The sequence below is a fragment of the Haemaphysalis longicornis genome, unplaced genomic scaffold, assembly GCF_048455015.1.
Source record: "Haemaphysalis longicornis isolate Haplotype H1 unplaced genomic scaffold, Haemaphysalis longicornis Haplotype H1 scaffold_12, whole genome shotgun sequence".
In the NCBI taxonomy this organism is placed as follows: domain Eukaryota; kingdom Metazoa; phylum Arthropoda; class Arachnida; order Ixodida; family Ixodidae; genus Haemaphysalis; species Haemaphysalis longicornis.
This window is the reverse complement of record NW_027526225.1, coordinates 104,265,050-104,277,763: the sequence shown is the minus strand read 5'-3', so window position 1 is coordinate 104,277,763 and position 12,714 is coordinate 104,265,050. Positions and strand designations below refer to the sequence as shown.

At 48.7% G+C, this 12,714-nt stretch overlaps 2 protein-coding genes across 2 annotated transcripts; one reads left to right on the top strand and one right to left on the bottom strand.

Annotated features, from left to right (window-relative positions):
- Positions 1-3,276: 3,276 nt before the first annotated feature.
- On the top strand, positions 3,277-5,667 carry LOC144161762 (uncharacterized). Its single transcript, XM_077692364.1, has 5 exons — positions 3,277-4,413; positions 4,968-5,122; positions 5,186-5,309; positions 5,439-5,498; positions 5,614-5,667. Exons 1-5 carry the CDS (start codon positions 4,294-4,296, stop codon positions 5,665-5,667), a joined length of 513 nt encoding a protein of 170 aa, XP_077548490.1. The 5' UTR covers positions 3,277-4,293.
- A 617-nt stretch (positions 5,668-6,284) lies between these two features.
- On the bottom strand, positions 6,285-12,670 carry LOC144163166 (uncharacterized). Its single transcript, XM_077693987.1, has 4 exons — positions 11,516-12,670; positions 10,204-10,300; positions 8,483-8,734; positions 6,285-6,799 (listed from the first exon to the last, which is right to left on the bottom strand). Exons 1-4 carry the CDS (start codon positions 11,546-11,548, stop codon positions 6,564-6,566), a joined length of 618 nt encoding a protein of 205 aa, XP_077550113.1. The 5' UTR covers positions 11,549-12,670; the 3' UTR covers positions 6,285-6,563.
- Positions 12,671-12,714: the final 44 nt, after the last annotated feature.

Genomic DNA, 12,714 nt, shown 5'->3' with positions numbered 1-12,714 from the left:
CGAGACATCGGTGGGGGGTGAAGGGAGGGGGACGCTGTGCACAAATGCGGAGCGGAATCAAGCAATGAACGTTTTAGTAATCACACACACAAATGTCCCGTCCACTTTCATTTGTTTTTCTACTGCAACGAACAGCTGATCGTACGGCCGACGCATTTTTGGAAGTATACAGGGTAGGCTGTTTAACAAGGCATGAAAGGTGTCGTTGGAAGAGTTTGGTTTGTGATAAGGCCCTCTGATTTCGGTTTGTGCTTTATTATGCAGGCTCCCTCTGCCATATGACGATATTTCGAAGAAGCATTAGTCGCGGACGCAGATTATACTATAAGCCCGTTTCCGCGCTGCTCGACGAGGATATATGTAGCAGATTAATGTTTGCGGGCGCTCACCTCACGACAAGACGACTCTGTCGTGTGCTGATCCCCGAGTATAATTATTCATTGTCCATCGTACGTTTGTTGAATATTCCCAAAATTAACACAGACTGGCTTGTAAATGGTGGTGATTAATATCTGAGGTATAATATTGGCATGAGTGCTCCGCTGATTGTGTAAGCGCACAAAACCGATTTAAATCGTAGTGTACAGCCGTAGCATGAACATCTGAGGAACGGGTGGTTAAGGAGACCCTGCTAGTAAATTCAGGTCAGTGTAACTACAATCGGCTCCATCATACGCTGGTTCCGCGACGCTGACCTGTGACACACAACTGGCGCTTATACAGACCGAATATACCACACTAAGATCGCGTCAGAAATATTTACACTCTCGTAAACACACCCCATTTGTGAACAGAGTGACTGCTCAACATAAACATGGATTTCAAACGCCCGCAAACGGTAAATCTCAGTCGTCAACGTGCCGCAAAAGCAGCGGCGGCCCTGGGGAGCGGGACGCGGACTCCCGCGCCTGCTTTCGAAACGGGCCGCTAGGGGGATTTCAGTGGCGCCCCTACAGGCAGCGCTCGAGGCGTATACGCCTCGAGATTCGCGATCGCTGCGCCGCCTGCCGCCGCTTCTCCGCGGCGTTTGCGGGATTAGCGCTGCGTGGCTGATAGGTGGTCATGCAGTGTTTTGGTTCTCTTTCGCTTCTCTTTGCCTTTCCGCGCACTAAACAACTTGGTATGGTGACGTCTGTAAGCTAACTGCACGTTTAGGGCACTTAAAAAAAACAGCTGCGTCTTGGTAGAGCGCTCTAACGCCAACAAGAGCTACCCGGGGAGGCGGTTCTGCGCGCTTCTTGGCCGCTCTTGTGGGCGTCGGCGACGGCAGCAGCATATCACCGCTGCCACCTTCGAATACGTCAGCACAAGTGAATTATATGTATTGTCGCCTCGTTTAGACCTGATATTGGCACTGTAAGAGGTTGGTTCGTTTTGCAGCGCAGACAACAAATGCGGCTTTGCTTGGAATATGTACGTCGTAGAAAAATATGTTTCGGGGATGTGATAACCCAATAGCTGACAAAAACTTGTGCCTTTTATGGGAATATAAGCCACGCGAAAATGTTAAGTACACTCAAAGGCTGCGCATTGTCAGATATGTTAATGAAACCACGGGAAAATGAATAGTCTGCAAGTCCGGAATAAATAGAATAGTCGTACGGGAATAAAAAAAAACCGAGTGCAGCTTCTGAAATGCTAAAGACGTTTGTTTGAGCAAGGTAGTATTCACCAGACCAACTATAGATGCGAAATGCACTGCTATTTCGCTAGGCATGGGGGGGGGGGGGGGGGGTGAGGAGGAGGACGCTCAACTATCGTTGTTTACAAATGCGGAGCAAAATCAACGAATGAACGTTTTAGTAATCATACACACAAGCTCCGTGTTCACTTTTCGTTTGTTTTTCGCCTTCAACGAACGGCTGCAGGAGCACTCGGCGGACGCATTTTTTGAAGAATACAGGGTAGGCAGTTCACAAGCGATACAAGTGTTGTTGGAAGAGTTGATTGATTGATTGCAGGGTTTAACAGGCCGACGCAATGGAGACGATGAGGCACGCCGTAGTGGAAGGCTCCGGATTAATTTTGACCACCTGGAGATCCTTAGCGTGCGCCGAAATCTCGTACACACGGGCTCGTTGGAAGAGTGTCGTATCTGATAAGGGTCTCTGATTTCGGTTTATGCTAGATTCTGTAGTCTCCCTGTGTCATATGACGATGTTTCGAAGAAGAGTTTGGTGACGGACGCGGATTACTCTATAAGCCCATCTTCGCGCTTCTCGTGGAGGATAAATGTAACAGATGAATCTTTGCGAGCGCTCACCTCGGGAGAAGACGACCCAGCATTAAATTTGTCGTCGTGTGCTGACTCCGGAGTGTAATTTTGCATTATCCATCGTACTTCTTTGGTACAATGTTTGTGAAATTTATGCCGCATTGGCTTGTTCATGGTACTGATCAATATCTGATATGTGATATTGGCAGGCGTCACTTGCGTGCTGTCAGGTATGAGTGCTCCGCTGGATTTTGTAGGTGCACAAAGTCGATTTATAGTGTGTGTGGCCGCAACATGACCATCGGAGGAAACACTGCTTACGGAGACAATGCCACTAAATTTCAGGGCAGCGGAATTGCAATCAGCTGCATGCAAATGCTGGCTTCGGGACGCCGGCCTGTGACACATGCCCGGCGCTCATATAGATCTCACTAAGATCGCGTCATAAACGTTTATACTCTCGTGAACACAGCACGCTTGCAAACAGAGTGCCTGCTCCACGTTATTCGGTATTTCTAACACGGACAAACGGTAAATCGCTGTCTTGAACGAGCCCCAAAAGCAACGGCGACAGGGGGGAGCGGGCCAGGGACTCCCGCGCCTGCTTTCGAAACGGGCCGCTAGGGGGATTTCAGTGGCGCCCCTACAGGCCGCGCTCAAGGCGTATACACACCATGAATGGAGCGGCAAACCTGCCAGACGTCTTTTCTCCCCAAACGCACGTGGCCGACCTTGGACGCACATTTTGCAGGCTCCGTGTTGTTCAGCTTCGCCAGCTGTGTGCGTGGTGTGCAGACTAGTATGTGCAATTGATGACAATGCCTAAAATTACCCTCAACACCGACAGCTTTTGTGGGACCAAACAACTGCACAGAGCTACCACTCAAAAAATTGACGTAGCTTGCACTGTGGTGCAAGGCTGAAGCTGATGCGGCTGAAGCTGATGCGGTTTACGTACCAGGGGCGGTATTCTCGTAACTGTCCCTTTTGAAAACGTCCCTTTTGAGTCCCTTTCATCGTGACGTATACCTTCCGGTTAAGCAATGAACGTTGGCAGTACCGTATTTATTCGAATCTAAGCCGATAGTTTTTTTGAAATACTGATATATCAAACTCGAGGGTCGGCTTAGATTCGAGGATTTTGAAATACGCGCCAATTTCCAAGTGAAGTAGCGCGCAGCTAGCGCCACCCAGAAAAGAAAGTATTGTAGCCATTACTAGACGAGCCAGTAGTCACTTAAGGGCCATAGGCCGCCATTTTGAATTGTGCGGGCAGTGGCCTGCGTGCGGTGTGGCGTTTGGTTTTGACAGCGCGAAAAGAAGCGGTGCCATTATAGTGCCGTTTTTAAAAGAAAAGTTGTTTTAGCCGCGGAGTTGTCGTCGAACGTTCAAGCCGGGCGGGACTTCGGCGTGGATGAAAAAAATGTCCGTCGTTGGAGGACGCAACGGGAGAGGATATTTGCGTGCGCCGCAACGAGGTTGGCAATCACCGAACCACGAGAATGCCGTCACCATGAAATGGAGATGGCATTGGCTGACTTCGTTCAGACGCAGCGAGCAGCTGCCCTTCCAGTAACGACGGAAGTGCTCCAGGCAAAAGCAAGGGAGCTTTTAAGGGAACGAGGCTTATCGCGGGCACACTTCAAAGCCAGTCGGGGCTGGCGGCTTTAGCCTCCGTCGTCGAACCTCAATAAGTTGCCCGGTGATTTTCAAGAGAAACTGATTGAGTTCCAGCACAGCATCTTCCTGTTCAATAAACGTGTTTTCTTTTTGTGAACGCTGACCTCGCCTTTTTGTTCGGCCTACATTCGAGGCAAGTTTTTTTTTTTTTCGCGCCTTCGGACTTTCGGGGGTCGGCTTAGAATCGGGGCCGGCCTACATTCGAATAAATACGGTAGGTTTGTTGCGCTTGCGTTACGTCACTTTCGGTTGTTTGCTTTTAGCCGATCAGGGCTCGCCAAAAGGGAAATTTTTTAAAGGGGCGCAAAAGGGACAAAACTCGAGAATACCGCCCCAGATCCTCTACGTACCTGGCAAGCTTCTAGCCACAGCGGACACACTCTCACGTGCACCACTGAATGGTCCTCCGCCACAGCTCGCTGATCATGTGGAGCGCTTTGTTGGAGAGGTTCTTCGCTCCTTCCCAGACTTCATCTCCTCACGGAAAGACGAGCTGTGCCGTGCCCAAGCCAGCAATGGTGAGTGCAATCTCCTGCTTGAGTACTGCACCAAGGGCTGGCCACGGCAGTCGAAGCTGCCACTTCACGTCAAGAAGTACTGGCAGTATCGGGGAGACTTCAGTGTCTGTGAGGGGCTACTTTTGAAAGGTGTCCGCATTGTGGTGCCATCAGCTCTTCAGCGTACTATGCTTGATCTCATTCATGACGGGCATTGCCTAGGAGTCTGTATGGTGGCTGGGAGTCAACAGCCAAATCGAGACACGGGTGTCTAATTGTGCCAAATGTGCTGAAACCTGCGTTCAACGTGCAGACCCAATGATGCCTTCCCAAACTCCAAGTCTTCCCTGGGAGGAGGTTGGAGTAGACCTTTTCCACCTGAAAGGTCAAGATTATGTTTTGCTGGTCGACTACAAGTCGCGCTTTCCTGAAAAGTCATCAGTCTGCGCACGACCACAGCACCGGCTGTCATTGCAGCCGTAAAGAGCGTGTTTGCATGCCATGGCATCCCACGGGTGGTCCGCAGCGACAACGGGCCACAGTTCTCATCCAAAGACTTTTCTACATTCGCACAGGCTTATGGCTTCGAGCATGTCACCAGCAGCCCCCGGTTCCCGCAGTCCAACGGCGAAGTGGAGAGGATGGTGTGGACCGTCAAGGACCTGCTGCTCAAGTCGATGATCCTTACTTGGCACTGCTCGCCTACAGGGACACTCCAGGTGTTAATGGGGTAAGCCCTGCACAACTTCTCATGGGCAGACGTCTGCAAACAAGAGTTCCCAAGACTTCGCAGCAGCTCGAGCCACAGTGGCCTTCATCTCGGTCCCTCAACCTGGGTGATCAAGCCAATCGAAGGAAGCAGGCCCAGGACTTCAACCGAAGGCATGCGGCTCACCCTCAACGCTCTCTCAGGTCTGGTGAGCAAGTCTGGTTGCGAGACATAAATAGCCCTGCGTTGGTTCTGGGGCCAGCGCAACGTCCCCGTTCTTACGTCGTGGAGACCCCGAAGGCAGTTATCCAACGTAATCGGCTACACCTCGTCCCAGTGTCCAGCACCCCAGTGCCGAAGGGTCCGGTCGAGCCTGCCTCCGAAGAACAACCCGAGAGTGAGCCATATGTCAGAGACACTAATGCAGGAGGGTCAGAGTTAGTTCGTCCGACGCAGTCTTCTGCGACTTCACCCCAGTCCCAGTCTCAAAGTTCGCCTATTCGTGTGTCCAGGTATGGGAGAGTGATCCGGAGGCCCAGAAGACTGGACTTGTGATTGTGTGGTGAAGTGTAGCGAAGTGTCGTGCGGGCAATTGGGTTCATCACTAAACATGGGGGGATGTAGTGTGTGCTCATATAGACAGATGGCACCACGGCGACCATTGGTGTGTGTGCTACCGATTGAGAGAGGGCACCACTTCCACGGTTGCCCATGTGTATATATTCAAAGGTGAATAAAGCCTTGGGGTCAGTTGCCCGTTACCGGCGCGGTGTGTGTTCGTGGTTAGCCGGGCGCGTGCTGTGGAAGTACGCCCCGCAACAAGCCTCAATTTCAGATATTAAACTGAAAGCATACACTACTTTTGTTCAGTCCAATCTAGAGTACGCTAGTATAATTGGGACCCGCATCAGCAATGCCTAATAGATGATCGAATTAGACCGAATTCAGCGAATGGCGGTCAGGTTCATTTTTTCTGACTACGATAAAACACACTTGGTAACCACCACAATTGCCAGGACTGGTCTCACTACACTGGCTGTGCGCAGGAAAATTGCTGAATGCATTCTTTGTGTTAACCTTGCATTGTATTCCCACCCTGTAACATGTATAACAACCCGGAAGGGCTCACAGAATTGAAAATAATAATAATAATAATAATAATAATAGCCACACAAACCAAAAGTTGAGAAATTTGAGAATTTCTATTGCCCAGGGTCAAAGGCAAGGACAGGATCATTTGGCAACCATCAATGGATGTGAGCATGGCCATCTGGCAACACAGGATCAGCCCGTAATGCGCTTGTGATACACAAGACATGACACGACTGCGGTAAAACTACAAAAAAAAAAAAAAAAAAAAAAAAAAAAGACACGTCCAAGTGCAAAAGCGTCCAGGCCGATACACCCTCCACTCGCGTGCCAGGATCTCTCGACCCTTTCCGAGGCAGCCACGTGTCGTGGCTCAAGCGAGAGTGTAGCCAATGGGAAGCCTGAAGAACATTGGTTCTGCGCTCGTGGTTGTCCTCCTCAGCCGTGCGAAGCGTGGGAAGTGGAAGCGAGACGTCCACCGTGTCCTTCGCTTGTGCATTCGCCGGTAGCTGGGTGTCGTCGAGGTTTGCGTCGTGCTCGTGCGCATCCTGGCTCTCCTCTTGTTAGCGATCAAGGCTTTGATGTGGCTGTACAGGGAAGTGCCGGATTCTGCACAAACAGAAAAAGGTGGCAGGAAGCAAAAACACACACTTGAAACCACCACTTCCGGATATAAAATTACCACGTAAGTCTCTCGTTATTATGTATGTTGGGCGCATTTTATGGCTTGTATTCACTGGCGAGGCACTCATGCAGGCAACCGTGTGAGTGCGCCGTCACTGGTTACGTCGGGCTCCGCGGGATGGCGGTACTTGTTCGTGCTAAGCACAAGATGTCTGTTGGACGTTCCAAACTCTACCCCAGCAAACGCAAAGTAATGCCTCGAGTCCGTTGTGAGTGTGATTAAAAACATCTCTCTTGACACCACCATTGAGAATCGGGTTGAAACAGAGCAGACGACGCACGCCGGTGTTTTATTTTTCTTCGGCATGCGGGCGCAGTGGCACAAGCCGCGCCATGTTTGCGGCGCAGCGGCCATGTCTGTGGCCGTTTCTAGTGTTGCCAAGTGAAGAAATTGACAGCTAAACTTTTCAATGAATACCACCTATACGTAAGTATTAACCTAGAGAAAATCCTTGGGGTGATGGGAAACTTCCAGTAGGCCTCCATCTCATGCGGTCTCGCATGATTGGCTTCACGGACCATTTTCATGATGTTTTTGCACGCGCAGCCAAACATGTAAGAGTGCGTCAGAAATCAACCCTTTGAAAGTTTTCCCAAACGCCTCACGATGAGACGAAGTCCCAAAGCATAGTTCTACCGCAGGTTTTTAAGAAGCGGTATCTCCAAAATTAGAGCTTGCACCGATTCAGCAGGCACAGAAAAGCTTATTTCGGAGGGCGTACTCAAAGACGTGGGTGGGTTCAGCCTTTAATGTGCCAAAGTTTATGCCCATGTGTGATTCAAGGAATCCGAATTTCAAGAGTTTTTCGGGCCGAAGCTACAGCTGAACTCGGAGGCACTCATAGTGGAGGGCTCTGATTCGTTTTGACCCACTGGGAAGCTTTAACATGCACCGAAATCTCAGCACACGGGCATTTTCGCCTCTATCAGAAAAGCAACCACCACGGCCAGGATTGAAGCTGTGTCCTGGGGCTCAGCAGCATAACGCCTTAGTCACTGAGCCATCGTGAACCCCTCCGTACCTGCTGCTGATAATATAAGGCAATGAAGAGCTTATTTATTTTATTTATTTATTTATTGATACTGCGACCTTTTACAAGATATAGCAGGAGTGGTACAAAACATGAACATCAGTGGTAAGTGGCAAACAACAAATAAACAATCAAGAACAAACAAAGTACAAAAGTATATAACGGTGATAGCTGCAGTGATTCTTCAAAAGCAGAGAATCAACAAAAAACAAAGTAGAAACATAGATACCAATCATTACTGCAGTGAGTCTTCAAAAGCAGACAATGTACTTGGGGTAACAACGTCGTTATGTAGGTTATTCCAATCCACGATTGTCCTAGGACAAAAAAAGAACAATTGAAACAATTGGTTCGTCGCATCAGTGGTGATATAGTCAGATTGCGTCTCTGTCTTGTCGCGTAACCATGTGAAAAGTGAATGATATGTGATGTGCCAACCGCATAGTGACCTCTTGTCAACTGGAAGAGAAATTTTAAGCGGAACATTCGATTTCGGTCCAGAGCGTGGAATCGATTGAAGTAGCCGTCATGTTTCAGCTTCAGCAAGGCGACTAGGAGTGATGGACTAGTCACGTACCGTGCTGCTGCCTGGCATGGCCGACCTCCGACGGAGGCTCCTCCACGGCGAGGATGTCCTCCTGGGCAAAGTGCAGCCTCAGGTAGGCGATGCCGATGCCCGTGACGGCCAGGTTGACCACGCACGCCGCCGTCAGGATGAGCACCATCAGCTTCTGCCGCCGCTCCTTGGCGTGTAGCTCCTGCAGCAGGCCGGCCTCGCCCGTCTCGACGTCTACGAGGGATGGCCTCCCGTGCCCGCACCGACAGACCGCTGCAAAAGGGCAGGAAGGGGACTTCCAGTTGTTCACGCGACAGCCTGGCCCTCACAGTTTCATGTCTGTTCGTACTCTGCTTGTTTTCCATCCTCTGCACTGTCTATCTGTCTTTTATAATTTCACACCCTTTAACATTTCCTTTCCCTTTTTGTTTTTGTTTCTACTAACGTGTTAAAGGGGCCATGAAGCAGAATCCAATCCAATGATATCAATTTTATCAGAAACTTCAAACGGATAATGGATATATTAATGAAAACAGATGAAGCGCCGGTGACCCCCCAACCACTTTTCGGTGATTTCTCTATGATGCCTCGGAATCTTGTTTGTGTGACTGGCAGCGACCCAAGCCACCCCACCGGTAAAAAACAAGAAACATGACTGGGTGATTTAAGTGGGGCCTCTAGTTTTGTTGGATCGCATAGCTTGAATGCTAATGTGCAATTAGCACACTGATAATTGTTGCTAGTGCAGAGCACTTTAGGGGCTTGCCTTGTCGTCGTAGCTCGCTCGCTGGGCCCATGTAGAGCCCCACGGCGTTCTGTCGTAGCGGCTCCCGTCGCGGTGTAACCCAGAGGTTTCGAAAGACAAGCGGTTTATATAGCCATAAGCATCCGAAATTCGTGAACCGCTGGCACTTGTCATACATCTCCCCGTTGTTTAGCACAAAGAAAACTGCAGGTACATTTGAGGCAGAATATACATAATTAACAGGCAGCACCTGCGTTCATTTAGTTAGGAACGCTTGTTGGGTTGGTTTCTACGATAGCAAGCGAAAAAAAAAAGTGGCAGTGCAACGTTGGCACGTGCGGGAGGAAAAGCAAGCACAAGAAGGACAGCATTCCCACTGGCGCAGTTTCAGGCAGGGGGCGCGCAGCACTGCAAAGGCGGGAAATTTGAAATGCGTTGGGTGGTAGCACTGAGCGGATAACGGCGCTACAGCCCATTATGGCGAATCGTTGCTCTGCACTTTCCACCAACTTCCACACCTTGAGTGGAACGGCTTTAATTTTTTAGTGATTGCTGATAATACGTCATGAAATTTAAAAGTTTTTCAATACAGTATTTGTTGTGTTTTTTCGCTTAGCAAATGTCTTTTGTGGCTAAGATGGAGAAGCGTGAGTTAGCAAGGGCTACCTCTTTCAAACTGAAAGCAGTTGTATTTTGTCTTAATTATGGCCCTTTGAAAACACAAGCCATGGACTCACCACTAACATGAAGGGCCCCTTGACCACAATTTTATCTGTATTTCACAATAAACTCACTTTTTTTTTTTATAATCGTGTGTCACAGCTCTGGCACAAGCTAACAAGTTAAGGTTCAATTCCCAGCTGCTGCCAAAAAGCATGCAGTGAATGTTGCCTTTTGCTGTACAGGGAACTAGCAGTCAGACAGTATTTCATCATTTCACTTTGCCAGGGTGTGCCGAAAGAATTGAGTAAACAGCTGATGGCTGCAAGATGCTTACTTTCAAAGTGGACGTTTGGACTGTCCACTGTGACCACCACTGGCGAAGCCGCCTTGGTCGCATTCCGGGACGAACCTACCACCAGACGACAGTCGTCCTAGGTGAGTCAAGACCGCGCGAGTCACCACACCACACGAACAAGACGTGTCGCGAGTGCATTCTACATTGCGGCAAGAAATGAAATACAAAAAGCTGTCATGCCAAGATTTTTCTTTCTGTTGGTTTGGCATTCTTCACTCTCCCTCTGCCCTGTCCTCATTGTGGCATACTGTTTCATTTCTCCGCACTAGTGTTTCCTTGCACACCATTCTCAATACCTTTTTCTTTTTCAATCCTGCTACTGTCCCAACAGTCTCCGACAACCAACCCCATCACTTTACTCACTACCATTCGGTGTAGCAAGCCCTGCTGCTAGCTGGGCTGGCCTCTCCAATTCTCATTACAGAGCTCTCTTTTATATAGAAAATGGGCTAGGTTGGGTTAGGTTGGGTTTGGTTAGGTTAGGTTAGGTTGGTTTAGATTAGGTAGGGTTGGTTTAGGTTGGGTTAGGTTAGGTTGGTTTAGGTTAGGTCGGGTTGAATTGGGTTAGGTAAGGTTGGGTAACATTGGTTTAGGTCGGGTTGGGTTAGGTTAGATTGAGTTAGGTTGGGTTAGGTTAGGTTAGGTTAGGTTAGGTTGGGTTAGGTTAGGTTGGGTTAGGTTATGTTAGGTTAAGTTAGGCAGTGCCTATTCTGTGGACCAGACCACAGGATAATGTGCAGAGTTATTCAATGGACCAGACCAAAGGGTTATGTTCAGGTTTAATCTGTGGACTGCACTGCATTATAGTTGAGCCTTATTCATCCAAAGCAACATAAGAGATGCCAATCCACACTTACTTACACGAATAATGTGTAGAATTAACTTGTGATAACAACTTACAGAAAAAAATTCACCTTAGAAAAAATCTCTTCAACTGCTTGGACTCGAACGCAGGCCGTTAGAGTCAAAACCCAAGACTTTATGTCTGCACCAATGGAAACCATGGAAACCCTTTTAGCCGTAGCTCAAATCAAAACATAACTCTGTGGTCTGGTCCACAGAGTAAAGCTGTACATTATTCTGTGGTCTGGTCCAATGAATAGGCAGTGCGATAAAAATTCATTTACTGATCAGCTCCAAAGAGCACACGTGCACAGAAATGCTGATTAAGGCATAAAGATGGAGCTGCCGCTTGTTGAAGCATGATTGAGTGGCTGAAGTGAAACTATTTGCAACAGTGTGCGCACGCTGTGTTTTGCCAAGAGCTCCAAGCAAGGAGAAGTAGACGCACCGGGTTGGCCACCGTGGGGTCTTCAGCCTCCATGGCCGGTGTCGGTGCGGGGGCAACACGACAGGGCGCTCGCTGAGGTCTACACCATCGTGGCTGGCCTTAAGCAGCGCCATCAAGAAGACACCAACATGGACATCCCCCACCTTTCCTCTCGTTTACTTTCCTTACCACGTCCAGACCACGTGGCACTTGTCCACTGAGGGGGAATGGCCACGGTTGTGGCCAATCCCCCTCAGAAATGGTGCTAATGGCCACGAGATGTGTAGAAAAGGGTTCGCCGCAAACTAAGATAAGAAAAGGATGCCCAAGAGCAAAATCAAGGAGAAAAAGGGAAGGTGAGTAAATGAACATAAAAAGGAAAGGAATTTTTCTTCCTCACTCTAGTCTTCCTCTTTTTCACAACAACAACAGAAAAGGCGTGAACAATAAATCCCCCAAATTTATCCAGAGGCAGTATTATGGAAACACCAATGCAACCTCGCAGTTATGAAACGGAAAATCCTTGTGTTGGGAACTGCACAGTTGGGTGCTCAGGAATAGGACATACCCACATGGTGCGATTGGCTGGGGCTTGGTTCTGGTACACAGGCAAAAAATAAATACTTTTTCCTCTCTGATAAGTGTCAACAGTGAAGCTGCCGTGACACAACCCCTTTTCTACTGTGTTTCAGTGTCGAAATGCAGTGTTGTGAGTGTCACAACATCGGACACTGCGACCTTATTGGCCCCTTTTCTTGGCCGATTCTTGTGGTGCGAATGTAACATATGTGTTATCATCATCATCATCATCATACTACTACTACTACTACTACTACTACTACTACTTAGGCCCACTGCAGGGCGAAGGCCTCTTCCATTGACCTCCAATGGGTCCTGTCCTGCCTAAGTCCATTCTTTGCCTCTGAATGTCTTTCTTTCATCCCTCCATTGAGTTATTGGCCCAGCTCTACACATTACATGCCTAACCCAAATCCATTTCTTCCACTTAGGTAATTTAGAGTTCATTTTCTGATGCAGAATGCTCATCTCTTATCCCTGAGCATCCCTCCTAGCATGAAGAATAAAAAGAATAAGAAGTACGATGTAACAAGAAGTATAAGAATAAAAAGTGTGATTAAAATACCAAGGATGTCCTAATCTACTACAGTCTGCAGTAATGTAGAGCGGTCTGTGGTCTTGCGACCAGTGTTGTACAATGC

Coding starts and splice junctions, on each gene's coding strand:
- LOC144161762 (XM_077692364.1), top strand. CDS start 4,294: ATGGTCCTCCGCCACAGCTCGCTGATCATGTGGAGCGCTTTGTTGGAG. Junction 4,414..4,967: donor CCGTGCCCAAGCCAGCAATG/GTGAGTGCAATC, acceptor ACATTCGCACAG/GCTTATGGCTTCGAGCATGT. Junction 5,499..5,613: donor CTCCGAAGAACAACCCGAGA/GTGAGCCATATG, acceptor TCGTGTGTCCAG/GTATGGGAGAGTGATCCGGA.
- LOC144163166 (XM_077693987.1), bottom strand. CDS start 11,548: ATGGAGGCTGAAGACCCCACGGTGGCCAACCCG. Junction 10,301..11,515: donor ACCCCACGGTGGCCAACCCG/GTGCGTCTACTT, acceptor TGACTCACCTAG/GACGACTGTCGTCTGGTGGT. Junction 8,735..10,203: donor TCCAAACGTCCACTTTGAAA/GTAAGCATCTTG, acceptor GCCCTTTTGCAG/CGGTCTGTCGGTGCGGGCAC.